Raw genomic sequence first — 15,049 nt, 5'->3', positions numbered from 1 at the left:
CCTCCAATTGATTTCATCGTTGGATTAAAGTTTTAAAGTTGTGTTGCCCCTGGTGGGGGTTTAGGAGGGAATTCTCCGGTGTAGTGATCCTAAAACCAAACCCGTGCTCCTTCCCCTTCCACAAAAGGCAAAGATGAGGGGTTAAAAACAATTTAGTGTAAACAGCCATGAGATAAGGAATCAAACAATTATTTGCAGCAATATTAATTAGAAAAGGTGTAAGACAAAGCAGTGATTTACATGGAAATCCTGTGATTGGCAACACCCTACCACGTTTTATCCTGGAAGTAATGCCCTTGTCCATGGAAGTGAGAGGGGACACAGTGCCAGTGTCACTGCCCTGGGGTCCTGGCCATGCCCCACTCCCAGCTACTGCAAAAAATGATTCCCCTGGCCAAAATCACACACCCATTATCCACATCTTTAGCCCAGTTTGGTCTTCTGGGAAAAACAAGGATGGGACAATTTGGGGAAAAGGGTGGGGTTGGGTCAGGTTTGGGGGAAACAGGGAGGGGAGCCAGGGAGGGGAGGGGAGGATAGAGAGAGGGAGAAGCTGCTCCAGCCCAGGTTCCCCAGCAGAGCCTCAGGTGTGCCAGTCCCAGGAAAAGTCCTTGATAGTGACAGCAATGGGGACAGCTGGAGCTGCCATGCCAGGGTCCTTGGAGGTGCTGGAAGTGCCACCCTGAGCTGCTGCTGCTGCCACCCAGGGCTGTCCCCTCTGTCCCCAGCTCGTGTCTCTGAGGCTGCTGGGACCCATCCCACTGCTCCTGCTGTGCCCTCAGTCCCAGTTGGGATCCCTGGATCTGGAGCATTCCCTCTGCTCCAGCAGCTCCCAGGGAGCTGTCCTGGCTCTGGGGAAGGTGCTGGAGTGTCTGGAGAAGGATCCTGGAACGGGTCAGGATCCTGGAACACGTCAGGATCCTGCCCAAGTCCTCCCCTGGAACATCCCACACAGACCATGGGGCCCTGCTCGTTTGGGGTCACCCTGACCCCTTTCCACCCCAGCTCCCCACAAGTCCAAGGGGTCCCCGAGCCGTGGGCAGCCCCAAGGCCGAGCTGAGTTACTGGAGACGGGGCCAGGCACCTTTGGGGTGTCCCAGCTGCGGGGAGCAGCGGCAGCAGGAAGGTTTGGGGCTGCAGCCAGGGTTGCAGCAGGGCTGCAGCGAGGGGTCCCGGCCCTTCCTGATCTGGCTCTCCCCGAAGTGCAGGCGCTGCTCCAGCAGCACCTTCTGCATGGCGATGTCCTTGAGTGCCTGCAGCGCCTCGGGGCCCGGCTGGCCCTGCAGCAGGTCGTAGTTCTCGGCCGGATCCGCCTCCAGGTCGAAGAGCAGCGGGGGCAGGTGCGGGGTGAGCGGGGTCAGCCCGTGGCACGCCTGGTCCGGGGTGGTGCCGCTGTGGAAGGAACCTGAGCAACCCCCTGAGGCTGAGCTCACACCCTGCTGGCTCCCGGAGCTCCGAGCGGGCGGAGCTCATCCCCAAATCCCCAAAAACCGCCCCAAACGCAAGCGCTGACCTTGGGTGAAGTAGTGCGCCTTGTACTTGCCCAGGCGGATGGCGAAGGGGCCGTGCAGGGGGTCGGGGGCCGGCGGGAAGAAGAACACGGCCCGGCGGGGGCTCTGCGGACAGCGGCGTCAGCGCGGCCCCGGAGCCCCCGGAGCCCCCGGTACCCCCGGCCCCACCGCGGGATGGGGCCGGCAGCGGGCACGGAGCCCACCGGGCAGCCTGGGCACGGCTGGCAGCAGGGAGGAGCTGCCAGCCATGGGTCAGCCCCGGGCCCGGCTCCTCCAGGTTATGTTATATTGCATTATATCATATTGCATTATATTAATTGCATTATATTACATTACATTACATTATATATTAATTATATTATATTATATTATATTATATTATATTATATTATATTATATTATTGCATTATATTACATTATATTATATTATAAAATTATAAAATATATAAGAAAGACATTACAAAATATATTATAAGAATAGAAAGTATATGATAAAAATACTGTAAAAGATATTCTAAAAATATTACAAAACCTACTATAAAATATTCAAACAAAAATATTTAAAATAATGTAGAATATTAGAAAATATTATAATTGATACTTGAGAATCAATTATAGTTATAATGTATTAATAAATTAGTAATAATCAATAATTTAAACAACATAATAATAAGGTATAATCAATAATATTATAGCTTTAATCAATTATCATTATTATAATTGTTTTAAAATAAATTAATAAAAATCAGCTTTTCTGCATGAAAAATCTGGGTTATTACCCAGATTTTATAATATATATATATTATATATCTATTATTATATAATATAGATATAATATATATAATATAATATATATAAATTTATATTAATTTATATTATATTATATATTTAAAATAAATTAATAAAAATCAGCTTTTGTGCATGAAAAATCCGAATAATCATTATTAATATTATTATTATTATTATTATACAATTATTATACCATTATTATTATACAGTTGTTATACCATTATTATTATACACTTATTATTATTTATTATTTACAGTTCAAATAATTAAATGTAAGTTATTCTAAAGAACTTTACACAAACCACCAACCCCATCTCCTCCTCAGCAGGACTCACCTTCCCTGACCCGAAGAGCAGCGGGCTCAGGTCGAAGCCGTCCAGGGCCACCTTGGGCAGGGCAGCGCCAGCCAGGGCGGCCAGCGTGGGCAGGATGTCCAGCGTGCTGGCCAGCTCATGGGTCACCCCTGCGCGGGCACAGCGTCACCCCGCTGGCCTGGGTCTGTCCCGGTTTGTCCCGGTCTGTCCCGGTTTGTCCCAGTCTGTCCCGGTTTGTCCCGGCTCACCTGGTGCGATCCTGCCCGGCCAATACGCCAGGGCCGGCTCCCTCATGCCGCCCTCGTAGGTCGTGCCCTTGCCACACTTGAGGTGCCCGGCGCTGCCCCCGCGTGCCATGCGCAGGGTGGAGGGGCTGGGGACAAGGACACGCTGTCACCAGGGGCCCTGCCACCCTCGGGGGTGGCCAAGGGCTGTGACACACCTGGGAGGGGCACCCCACAGCTGGGGGACTCTGGGGGTGTCACACTGGTGTCCCAAACCTCTGGGGACATTTGGGGGTGTCACATGCCTGGCACAAAGTCTGGGGAACGTTTGGGGGGTGTCACATTGGTGACCCAAACTTCTGGGGACATTTGGGGGTGTCACACACCTGGTCCAAACCTCTGGGGACATTTGGGGGTGTCACACTGCTGGTTCAAACCCCGGGTGACATTTGGGGGTGGCACACGCCTGGCACAAAGCCTGGGGAACATTTGGGGGTGTCACACACCTCACCCAACCCCTGGGGGACATTTGGGGGTGTCACACTGCTGGCACAAACCTTTAGGGGACATTTGGGGGTGGCACACACCTGGCACAAAGCCTGGGGGACATTTGGGGTAGTCACACCGGTGACCCAAACCCTGGGTGAACTTGTGGGTGTCACATTCCTGAACCAACCCCTGGGTGACATTTGGGGGTGTCACACACCTGGCCCAACCCCTGGGATGTTTCTGTCACAGAACACCGAGCTCACACCCCGCGTCCCCTCCAGAGCAGGACGCGGGGGTGACACCTGGCACTGCGCACTGGGTGCCAGCTGTGCCAGCCAAGCCAGCCGTGGCCGTGCCCGCCCCTCACCCGTTGTCAGAGGTGACGAACACCAGGGTGTTGTTCTCCAGGCCGTTGTCCTGCAGGGCCTGCAGCAGCTGTCCCACGGAGCCATCGAACTCGGCCAGGGCGTCCCCGAAGGGTCCCCGGCGCGTGGTCCCCGCGAACTCCCGGCTGGCAAACTGCGGGTAGTGCGTGTGCTGGGGAGGGGAGAGGGCACCGGGATCAACCCCGGGGCTGCAGCCCTGCGGGGACAGCCAGGGACAGCCAGCCCCCCGCGGGGAGGTGACAAAAGCCACCAGCCCAGAGGAGGTTTGTCCCCGAGGCTCAGCGGTGGCACAACGGGGAGCTCTGGGGTGGGAAGTTTTCCCTGGGGATGGTGCAGGGAAGGGGGGAAAGCTGCAGGAAGCAGCAGCCTAAAAGCACCGTCCCGATAGGATCAGGAATAGCAAGCCCAGGTCATCCAGGAGCAGATTTTGGGGTGGCAGGAGGGGAGATGCTGTCCTGTCCTCCCCATGGGACTTGGGCTCCCTTCCCTTTTCTGTTCCCTTCCCTTCCCCTTTTCCCTACCCTTTTCCCTTCCCTTTTGTTTTCCCTTTTCCCTTCCCTCTTTTCCCTTCCCTTTCTCCTTTTCTCTTCCCCTTTTCCCATCTCCTTTCCCTTTTTCCCTCCCTTCCCTTTTCCCTTCCCCTTTTCCCTTCTCCCTTCCCTTCTTTTTTCTTTTTCCTTTCCCTTCCCTTCCCCTCCCTTCCCTTTTCCCTTCCCTTCTCTTCTTCCTTCCCCTCCCTTCCCTTTTCCCTTCCCCTTTTCCCTTCTCCCTTCCCCTCCTTTCCCCTACCATTTTCCCTTCCCTTCTTTTTGTTTTCCCTTTTCCCTTCCCCATTTACCCTCTCCTTCCCTTTTCCGTTCCTCTTTTCCCTTCTCCCTTCCCTTCTTTTTTCCTTTCCTTTCCTTTCCTTTCCTTTCCTTTCCTTTCCTTTCCTTTCCTTTCCTTTCCTTTCCTTTCCTTTCCTTTCCTTTCCTTTCCTTTCCTTTCCTTTCCTTTCCTTTCCTTTCCTTTCCTATTTCCCTTCCCTTCCCTTCCCCATTTCCTTCCCTTCCCTTCCCTTCCCCATTTCCTTCTTTCCCTTCCCCATTTCCCTTCCCTTCCCCATTTCCCTTCCCCATTTCCCCATTTCCCCATTTCCCTTCCCTTCCCCATCTCCCTCCCCTTCCCTTCCCCATTTCCCTTCCCTTCCCCATCTCCCTTCCCTTCCCTTCCCTTCCCCATCTCCCTTCCCTTCCCCATCTCCCTTCCCTTCCCTTCCCCATTTCCCTTCCCTTCCCCATCTCCCTTCCCTTCCCTTCCCTTCCCCATCTCCCTTCCCTTCCCTTCCCTTCCCTTCCCTTCCCTTCCCTTCCCTTCCCTTCCCTTCCCTTCCCCATCTCCCTTCCCTTCCCCATTTCCCCATTTCCCCATCTCCCTTCCCCTCTCCCCCCATCCCCACCCGGCTCCCAGCCATGCCCGCTCCCCACGTGGGACGCGTAGTAGAGCAGGAAGGGCCGGCTCTGCCGGGCGCAGCGGGCGATGAACTCGCGGCAGAAGCGGCCGTAGAGCGGCACCAGCTCGGGGAAGGACACGGGCTGCTGCACGATGCTCTGGTTCCAGAGCAGCGGCACCGCCACCACGCCCTGGTCGCACGTCCCAAAGCACTTGGTGTCGGGAGGAAAGCACGTCAGGTTCTGGCAGGGACCCTGCGAAACAAAACACGGCGGGGCTGCGAGTCCGGCTCTGGCCACGGTTCTCCTCCCTCTGGTTTGGGTCCACTGATTAAAGATTTTTTAATTTTGAGATTTTAATTTTTTTTCTATTTTACTAAAGTATCTACAAATTCATTTCCCACACTGAGCTTCACATGAGGGGATGGTGAGCTCTGTGCACAGAGCAGGGAGACAAAACAATTCCTGCTCCAGCTGGGCACCAAGGACAAATGACCCAAATCTCAGCCCAGGAGCACAAACCCCGTGGGCTGGAGAGAGAAAAACAAGCAGGGTGGGACTGCAGGGGCTGAAGCTGGAATGGGACAATGAACTGCAAGGTGCAAATGGAGCAGAACTGATCCCAGGGAGAGACCCCGGGAGCGCTGGTGCATTTTGGGGCCATTTTGGTTCATCTTGGGTGCAGCCCTGGCTGGGCTCTTGTGCTGCCCAAGGTGCAACCACGGAGGAGATGCTTTGAATAAATCCCTGCTTTAATTAATAAAGATTAAATATTATTTAATATTAAATATTACATTTCCTTAATATTATATATTATACATATATATAAGTATATAACAGTATATTTATATATAAGTATATATATTATAATATATATTAATAATACAATATATAATATACCTATCTATATAAGCATATTATATATTATATTATTAAATTTACTTATTTAATATTTTATGGGTAAATTTAAATACTAAATGCATTTATTTATTTTATCTATAATACAATATTCAGTATTATTTAATAATATATAAAATATATAATATCTGTATTATATATAATGTGTAATATGTATTATTTATAATTTATAATAGAAAATATATAATAGAAAATATATAATAGATAATATATAATACATAACATAATATTTTAAATAATATAATATATTAAATAATATTGTATATTTCAATAATATTAATAATATTTTATTTATGTATATCTTATCTATATTATTCATTTATTTAATTATTAAATATTTCATATTTATCCAAATTAAATGGATACTGAATAATTAAAAAAAATTTAAAATTTATCCATATTAAATATTAAAAATTTGTTTACCTGCCTCTGTTCTATCTCAGCCTCTGAAGGCACCATCCCCACTTGTCCCAGCAGCCCAGGGGGCTTTGCCCACCCCAAACCCGCGCCGGTGCCGCGCTGCTCCCGGCCGAGCCCCGCCAGTCCCGGCTCACCTGGTCGTGGGAGTAGGGCACCCCCAGGAAGTGGTCGAAGCCCTGGTGCACGGGCAGGAAGGAGCCGTTCTGCCCGAAGCCCAGGTGCCACTTGCCCACCATGGCCGTGGCGTAGCCGCGGTCCTTGAGCAGCTCGGCCACGGTGAGCTCGGCCAGCGGGAGCCCGCCCCGGGAACCGGGATCGAACACGCCCGGGTAGATCCCGGAGCGTACCGGCAGCCGGCCCGTCAGCAGCGCCGCCCTGCAGCGGGACACGGACACGGGCAGCGGGACAGCGGGACAGCGGGGGCACGGACACGGGCAGCGGGACAGCCCGGGACACCGCGGGACACGGACACGGGCAGCGGGACAGCGGGACAGCGGGGGCACGGACACGGGCAGCGGGACAGCGGGACAGCCCGGGACACGGACACGGGCAGCGGGACAGCCCGGGACACCGCGGGACACGGACACGGGCAGCGGGACAGCCCGGGACACGGACACGGGCAGCGGGACAGCGGGACAGCGGGGGCACGGACACGGGCAGCGGGACAGCGGGGACACGGACACGGGCAGCGGGACAGCGGGGACACCGCGGGACACGGACACGGGCAGCGGGACAGCGGGGACACCGCGGGGACAGCACTGCCCGTCCGTCCCGGGACACTGCGGGGACAGAGGGGACACCGCCGGGACAGCACTGCCCGTCCGTCCCGGGACACTGCGGGGACAGAGGGGACACCGCCGGGACAGCACTGCCCGTCTGCCCCGGGACACCGCCCGGACAGCACCGCCCGTTTATCGCGGGACACGGAGGGTTCATCCCCGCCCGTTTATCCCAGGACACGGTGGGTTTGTCCTTCCATCTATCCCGGGACACCGCAGGTTCATCACTGCCGGTTTATCCCGGGATGCAGCAGGTTCATCACCACCCGTCTGTCCTGGGACACCGCAGATTCACGACCGCCCGTTTGTCCCGGGACACGGTGGGTTTATCCCTCTGCCTCTCCCGGGACACGGCAAGTTTCTTCCCCCGTCCCTCCCGGGTCCCGCAGTTCCATCCCCGCCCATTTAGCCCAGGACACCCAGCTCCATCCCCGCCCATTTAGCCCAGGACACCCAGCTCCATCCCCGCCCGTTTATCCCGGGACACCCAGCTCCATCCCCGCCCGTTTATCCCGGGACACCCAGCTCCATCCCCGCCCGGGCTGCGGTTCCCGCCGCGGGGGCCGTACCGGGACGGGCTGCAGACGGCGGCGCTGCTGTAGAAGTCGGTGAAGCGCAGCCCGCGGGCCGCCAGCCGGTCCAGGTGCGGCGTGGCGGACGAGGGGTGCCCGTAGCTGCCCAGGTCGCCGAAGCCCAGATCGTCCGCCAGCACCAGCACGAAGTTGGGCCGGGCGGCGGCGGCGGCGCCCACCGGCGGCAGCAGCAGAGGCAGGATCAGCAGCCAGGGGTGGTGTCGGCCCTGCGGCCCCATGGCGCGGTGACCCCCGTGTCCCCCCGCGTCCCGGAGCTGTCCCAGTGCCGTCCCGGGATGTCCCCGCGCGGTCCTGGGGCGGTGCCGGCAGTGCCCGAGCCAATCACGTGATGCCCATGGCGGCCCCGGGGCCGCGGGGCGCGCTGGGAGTTGTAGTTCGAAGCGGCCGTGCCAGGCATGGGATGGGGCAGCAGGGAATGTCCCCAGGGAGGGACATCGCAGAGCACGGGATGGCCTCTGGGCAGCTCGGGAATGTCCCCAGGGAAGGACATGGCAGAGCCACGGGATGGCCTCTGGGCAGCTCGGGAATATCCCCAGGGAGGAGGCTCCACCCCGCTGTGGTCTGTGTTCAGGGCTGGGCATTCCCAGGGCAGCCCTGCCACCTGTGCAGGGGAATTCCTGGGATTTGTCCCTGCCCACTCCTCTGGTGCCACTGCCGGGACCCCCGAAACAGAGCCTGAGCCCTGCTCCTACAACAGGAGCGTGGCATGGGATCAGGCAGCCTCAGAGACACGAGCTGGGGACAGAGGGGACAGCCCTGGGTGGCAGCAGCAGCAGCTCAGGGTGGCACTTCCAGCACCCCCACAGGACCCTGGCATGGCAGCACCAGCTGTCCCCATTGCTGTCCCTCTCCAGGACTTTTCCCAGGAATGGCACACCTGAGGCTCTGCTGCGGAACCGGGGCTGGAGAAGTTTCTCTCTCCCCACCTCCAGGCCCATCCTCCCCTCCCTCCCCTCCCTTCCCTCCTCCCTTCCCTGGCTCCCCCTCATCCTCCCCCAAACCAACCCCACAAATTGTCCCATCCCTGTTTTTCCCAGGAGACCAAACTGGACACAGTGGCTAACTGGGAACTGGAACAACTCTAATTGAAGCACAAACTGGATTCACCATCAGGGTGGGCGCAGGGGTCAGAGTGGGCAGGGCACAGCAGCCCTGGGCACCGGGGCTGGGTTGGCCCCACAGCCACGGCCCCAGGAGGGAATGCTTGCCAGAACTGGATCAGCTCATCCTGCTGCTCAGGCTTTCTCTCCCTTCAGGAACTGCAGGAGCTCCAGCAGCAGGTTCAGGAATTTCCCCAGGATCTGTTGTTGGAAGGAAACCTTCGAGTAATCCTCCGAGTCATTTGGGTTGGGATTCATCTCATCCTCCAAGTCAGCGTCGGGCTCTTCCTCCGGGCTCGGGAAGGGCTCGGGCGGAGGAGTGTCAGCTTCAGGCGGGAGCAGCCCCATCTGCACCTGGATCCAGGTGTGGAAGTGCTGGGTGGACGTGAACACCCCGGGCCGCTTGGCCCCGGCGCAGCCCTTACCCCAGCTGGCCAGGCCCACCAGCCAGAAGTAGTCACCGATGTTGTCCTTGCAGACCAGGGGACCCCCTGTGTCTCCCTGCCACAGGAGAGAGGGGTCAGGATGGGCTGTGCCAGGCTGGGCCGGCCCTGCCCAACCCGACCCCTCCAGGAGCTGTGTTCCTGGCCTGGTTCGCATAGCAAGGCCCTGCGGGCACAGTGCCAGCCTTGGGGACAAGGGGACACTGAGCAAGGACATGGGGATGGGCAAGGGGGCAAGGGGACACCCATCAGTGGTGGGGACACGGGGCTGGGTGAGCACCAGGGCAGGCCCAGATGGGGCCACGCCATGTTTGAGGCCTGGCTGGCTCTGAGGGGATCCATGGGCCCTGTGCTGGCTCTGAGGGGTTCCATGGGCCCTGTGCTGGCTCTGGGGGTTCCATGGGGCCCAGGTTGGCTCAGGGTCCCTGTGCTGGCTCTGAGGGGATCCATGGGCCCTGTGCTGGCTCTGGGGATTCCATGGGGCCCAGGTTGGCTCAGGGTCCCTGTGCTGGCTCTGGGGGTTCCATGCGGCCATGTTGGGGCTCAGGGTCCCTGTGCTGGCTCTGGGGGTTCCATGGGGCCATGTTGGGGCTCAGGGTCCCTGTGCTGGCCATGAGGGGATCCATGGGGCCATGTTGGGGCTCAGGGTCCCTGTGCTGGCTCTGAGGGGATCCATGGGGCCATGTTGGGGCTCAGGGTCCCTGTGCTGGCTCTGAGGGTTCCATGGGGCCCAGGTTGGCTCAGGGTCCCTGTGCCCAGCCCGGGCCCAGCCCCACCTGGCAGGTGTCGATGCCGCCCCGCGGGTACCCCGCACACAGGTCGTGGGGGTGCACGGCCCCCCCGTACCAGTGGCTGCTGTTGCACAGCTGGACGTCGATGAGCCGCACCTTGGCCTCCTGCAGCACCAGGCGTGGGCTGGGGGCTGTGGGCACAGAGGGCACTGAGCGGCGGCCCCCGGGCAGAGCCCCACACTCGGGGCCCAGGCCCCGGGCCTGGCCCGGGCCGTGTCCCCGCAGAGCCCCCGGCCTGGGGCCGTGTCCCTGCCCGGGGCCGTGTGCCCGCGGCTCGGCCCGGCCCTGCCCCGGGCTGGCACTGACCGCTGTCCGGGGTGTTCCTCCAGCCCCCGATGTAGCAGGTTTTCAGCTTGGACACTGCCAGGGAGCTGTCGGGCACGCAGCCCAGCTGGATGTAGTCGCTGCACTCCACGGGCCGGTCCAGCTCCAGCAGGGCAATGTTGTTCCGGGCCGTGACCGGGTCGTAGTTCTGGTGCAACAGCAGGGTCTTGATGTGGCGCAGCTGGGCCTCGGGGCCCGGCTGGCTCAGGTCAGCGGCCCCAATCACCACTTCCCACCTGGAGATGTCTCTGAGGAGCAGGAGATGGAAGGAGGGGTGACAGGGAGCAGGGCCAGGGACTGCAGCAGCTCAACTCCCTTTCTGCTCTGGGCACCTCCCTGTGCTGTGGGGACATCCCTGACCCTATTCTGGGGACACCCCTGTCCTTGCTTTGGGTATATCCCTGATTCTCCTGTGGGGACATGCCTGTCCCTGCTGTGGGGACACTCTTGTCCCTGTTCGTCCTTACCCAGCATGGGCAAAGCAGTGAGCCACGGTGAGCACCCACTGGGGGTGGATGAGTGCTCCTGAGCACATGTGCCATGTGCCATTCTCCCGGGTGGCCTGGACACTGATGACCCCAGGCCAGGCCCCTCGGGGGACTCCAGCAGATTCAACCGTGTCCTGGGCGGTGCCATCAGAAGAAGCCAGGGAGTGGTAGTCGTTGTCCTGAGAATACTTAGCAACCACAGAACTGTGGTCGAAGGCCATAGGCCGGAGCCCGCAGGTGCCTCTGGAAGCACAAAGCCATCACTGCCCTGCTCGGGGACAGCAGGGACAGGGACCCCCAGGGGCTCCTCTGTGCCCAGGCTGTGCCAGGGAAGCCCCGAGGGTCCCCAAGCCCCCTGGGGCCACTGACCTGCAGGTGTCCCAGGTGCCCCCCACGGGCCCGGCCAGGGCCAGCAGGATCAGCAGCCACAGCAAAGCCATCGCAGTTGGCAGAGCCAGCGCAGCAGGTGGCAGAGCCAGAGCAGAACTGTCACCTCTGCTGCCAGCAGGCCGAAGTGACATCACAGAGAACCATCGCTGGAACCTTGGAACGGTGCGGGTGGCAGGGACCGTAACGACGGCGCGGTGCCACCCGTGCCAGGGCAGGGCCACCTCCCGCTGTGCCCGCGGAGCCCGGCTGGCCCCGGGCACCTCCGGGGACGGGGCGGCCGCGGCTCCCGGGAACCGGGGCGGCTCCTGCGGGAGGGAGGGGTCGGATCGGGGAGGAGCGGCCATGGAGGGGCTGGGCCACGGGGATTTGTGTCCCTGTGGGGCGGCTCCGGTGTCACCGCCGCTCCCCTATCCCGGCTCTGATCCCAAAGATTTGTGTTCCCGCAGGGACAGCTCCATTATCACCACTGCTCCCCGATCCCAAATATTTGTGTCCAGTGAGGGGCAGCTCCACTGTCACCACTCCTCTCCAATCCCAGTTCTGATCCCAAAGATTTGTGTCCCCTCAGGGACAGCTCCATTGTCACCACTCCTCTCCAATCCCAGTTCTGATCCCAAAGATTTGTGTCCCCTCAGGGACAGCTCCATTGTCATCCCTGCTCCCCAGTCCCAGCTCTAATCCCAAAGATTTGTGTCCCCTCAGGGACAGCTCAATTGTCACCACTGCTCCCCAATCCCAAACATTTGTGTCCCTTAAGGGCCACTCCATTGTCACCGTCGGTCCCCGATCCCAAAGATTTGTGTCCTTTTGGGGCAGCTCCATTGTCTCCCCAGTCCCAAAGATTTGCATCCCCTAAGGGGCGGCTCTATTGTCACCGCTGCTCCCCAGTCCCAGCTCTAATCCCAAAGATTTGTGTCCTTTCGGGGCAGCTCCACTGCCACCACGCCTCTCTGATCCCATCTCTGATCCCAAAGATTTGCGTCCCTTTGGGGCCGCTCCCCGATCCCAGCTCTGATCCCAAATCCATCCCTGCCCCCCCCTGGGACCGGGATCGCTCCCCACGGAGCGCTCCGGGGCCGGGGGCGGTTCTGGGCGGGCTGCAGGTGACAGATGGCTCCGGGATGTCCCCGCGCAGCCGCTGCCACCCCGCAGGCGCCAGCTGGAGCTGTCCCCGGGCGTGTTCCCGACGCCACTTCCCACAGACGGCGTCTGCTCCGCTCCATCTGCGCCTCCCGCGGCGCCAGCAGCAGCGGCAGCAGCGAGGGGAGGATGCGGGGACGCTCCGGGAGCGGCAGGAATTGGCCCGGGATCACCGGGGATTCGGGCTGGAGCCCACCCGGGCTAATCCCGGGGGCTGCTCAGACCCTAAATCCCGGGATAAACCCATCCAGCCGGGATAACACCGTCCAGCTGCACCCCTAAATCCCGGGATAAACCCACCCAGCTGCACCCCTAAATCCCGGGATAAACCCATCCAGCCGGGATAACACCGTCTAGCTGCACCCCTAAATCCCGGGATAAACCCACCCAGCTGCACCCCTAAATCCCGGGATAAACCCATCCAGCCGGGATAACACCGTCCAGCTGCACCCCTAAATCCCGGGATAGCCCCATCCAGCTGGGATAAACCCCATCCAGCTGTCCTCTAAATCCCAGGATAACCCCATCCACCTGCACCCCTAAATCCCGGGACAACTCCATCCAGCCGGGATAAACCCATCCAGATGCACCCGCGCCCCTAAATCCCGGGATAACCCCATCCAGCTGCTCCCCTAAATCCCAGGATAACCCCATTCAGTTGTCCCCTAAATCCCGGGATAGCCCCATCCAGCTGCACCCCTAAATCCCGGGACAAACGCATCGGGCCAGGATAAACCCATCCAGATGCACCTGCTCCCCTAAATCCCAGGATAGCCCCATCCGGCTGCACCCCTAAATCCCGGGATAACCCCATCCAGATGCACCTGCTCCCCTAAATCCCAGGATAGCCCCATCCAGCTGCACCCATAAATCCTGCACGTGCAGGGTTTTGGATATTCACAAGGATTTTGAACATCCCACAACTTCTTTGTGTGCCTGTGCTGATTTCTTGTTCCTGGCGGCGGTTTGGGGTGGATTTTTTTAAGATTTGGGGTGTTTTATTTTAATTTCTGACATCAGTGGGCAGTGCTGAGAAGAATTTTTCCCATCTTGCTATCCATGGCTAAAATCCCCTGAGCCTCCTCTCCCTTGGGCCGACCATTCCCACCTCGTCCCAGGAGGGATTTTTGGAGATTCTCTCCCACATTTCCAGGTTTTCCTTGCCCAGGGAAGCCTGGCACGGGAGTTTGGTGGCCGCCAGAATTCCCAAATCCTTTTGGGAAGAGCCGCTTTCCCTCCCGACAGTTCCCGGCGCTGGGCGGTTGTTCCTGCCCGGGTGCGGGGCTTGGAATTCCCCGAACTTCCCGAGGTTCCAGCGCCGGTGCCCGCTCTAGGTGGCAGCAAATCCATGGCTGGGCGGGTCCCTCCTGCCCGTTTTGGGGCAGAATCCCGGGATTACGGAAACCCTGAGAGGATCAGAATCCAACTCCTGGCCCTGCACAGACATCCTGAAATCCCCCCTGGAGCTCTGGGAATGTCACCATTCCCTGGGGAGCCTGGGCAGCGCCCCCGGGGGAAAATCCACTCCCTAAAATCCAACCCGGGATCCAGGGGAGCGGCTGGGTGGGGACATCCCGGGATTCAGGGGTGCAGGTGGATGGGTTTATCCTGGGATTTAGGGGTGCAGGTGGATGGGGTTATCCTGGAACTGATGGGTGCAGATGGACGGGGTTGTCCCAGGATTTATGGGTGCAGGTAGATGGGGTTATCCCAGCTGGATGGGGTTATCCTGGGATTCAGGGGTGCAGCTGGATGGGGTTATCTTGGGATTTATGGGTGCAGGTGGATGGGGCTATTCTGGGGTTTAGGGGTGCAGCTGCATGGGTTTATCCTGGGGTTTAGGGGTGCAGGTGGATGGGTTTATCCTGGGGTTTAGGGGTGCAGGTGGATGGGTTTATCCCGGGGTTTAGGGGTCCAGGTGGATGGGTTTATCCTGGGGTTTAGGGGTACAGCTGGATGGGGTTATCCTGGGATTCAGGGGTGCAGCTGGATGGGTTTATCCCAGGATTTAAGGGAGTGGCTGGATGGGGTTTTCCTGGCATTCCCGGCATTCAGGGCAGTGTGGAGCTGGCTGTGAAGGGACACGAGCTCTGTCCCTGTGTGTTGTGTCACCTGCTCAGGTGTGGGGACAGCCTGAGCCAGCCCTGCAGGGCTTGGTGGTGACCTGAGCTGAGCCTGCCTGGGCCTTCTCTTGATCCTGACCAAATTCTGTCCCAAACCCTGCCCAGGTCCTGCCTGGATCCTTCCTGAATCCTGGCCAAATCCTGTCCTATCCTCTGCCCAGGTCCTGCCTGGATCCTTCCTGAATCCTGGCCAAATCCTGTCCTATCCTCTGCCCAGGTCCTGCCTGGATCTTTCCTGGATCCTGCCCAGACACTTCCCAGAACTTGTCCAGAGCCTGCCTAGATCCCGCCTGGGTTTTCCCCAAATCCTGCCTGGACCTTTCCTGGGCCCTGTCTGGATTTTTCCCAAATCCTTCCTGGCCCTTCCCCAGCCTGGGGAGCACCTGGAATTTGCCAG

At 58.4% G+C, this 15,049-nt stretch overlaps 2 protein-coding genes across 2 annotated transcripts; both read right to left on the bottom strand.

The window, feature by feature from the left end:
- Positions 1 to 134: 134 nt before the first annotated feature.
- ARSA (arylsulfatase A) lies at positions 135 to 8,160 on the bottom strand. Its single transcript, XM_036401568.1, has 8 exons — positions 7,830 to 8,160; positions 6,616 to 6,856; positions 5,180 to 5,398; positions 3,695 to 3,864; positions 2,863 to 2,987; positions 2,636 to 2,763; positions 1,514 to 1,616; positions 135 to 1,405 (listed from the first exon to the last, which is right to left on the bottom strand). The coding sequence occupies exons 1-8, from the start codon at positions 8,069 to 8,071 to the stop codon at positions 1,062 to 1,064; spliced, it is 1,572 nt and encodes a 523-aa protein (XP_036257461.1). The 5' UTR covers positions 8,072 to 8,160; the 3' UTR covers positions 135 to 1,061.
- Positions 8,161 to 8,955: 795 nt separating this feature from the next.
- On the bottom strand, positions 8,956 to 11,439 carry LOC118697675 (acrosin-like). The gene is made up of 5 exons (XM_036400490.2): positions 11,369 to 11,439; positions 10,979 to 11,242; positions 10,494 to 10,759; positions 10,173 to 10,318; positions 8,956 to 9,454 (listed from the first exon to the last, which is right to left on the bottom strand). Exons 1-5 carry the CDS (start codon positions 11,437 to 11,439, stop codon positions 9,089 to 9,091), a joined length of 1,113 nt encoding a protein of 370 aa, XP_036256383.2. The 3' UTR covers positions 8,956 to 9,088.
- Positions 11,440 to 15,049: the final 3,610 nt, after the last annotated feature.

This window comes from Molothrus ater, chromosome 5, assembly GCF_012460135.2.
Source record: "Molothrus ater isolate BHLD 08-10-18 breed brown headed cowbird chromosome 5, BPBGC_Mater_1.1, whole genome shotgun sequence".
Taxonomy (NCBI): domain Eukaryota; kingdom Metazoa; phylum Chordata; class Aves; order Passeriformes; family Icteridae; genus Molothrus; species Molothrus ater.
The sequence above is the reverse complement of the archived record's forward strand: the minus strand, read 5'-3'. Positions and strand labels throughout refer to the sequence as shown.

What these genes read in the sequence shown, in the direction of transcription:
- ARSA (XM_036401568.1), bottom strand. Translation starts at nt 8,071, where the DNA reads ATGGGGCCGCAGGGCCGACACCACCCCTGGCTGCTGATCCTGCCTCTG. An exon ending in GCCGTCTGCAGCCCGTCCCG is followed by an intron (nt 6,857 to 7,829) that starts GTACGGCCCCCG and finishes GTCCCGCTGCAG; the next exon opens with GGCGGCGCTGCTGACGGGCC. An exon ending in GCCGGGCAGGATCGCACCAG is followed by an intron (nt 2,764 to 2,862) that starts GTGAGCCGGGAC and finishes GTGCCCGCGCAG; the next exon opens with GGGTGACCCATGAGCTGGCC.
- LOC118697675 (XM_036400490.2), bottom strand. Translation starts at nt 11,439, where the DNA reads ATGGCTTTGCTGTGGCTGCTGATCCTGCTGGCCCTGGCCGGGCCCGTG. An exon ending in GGCACCTGGGACACCTGCAG is followed by an intron (nt 11,243 to 11,368) that starts GTCAGTGGCCCC and finishes TTGTGCTTCCAG; the next exon opens with AGGCACCTGCGGGCTCCGGC. An exon ending in CACTGCTTTGCCCATGCTGG is followed by an intron (nt 10,760 to 10,978) that starts GTAAGGACGAAC and finishes CCTGCTCCTCAG; the next exon opens with AGACATCTCCAGGTGGGAAG.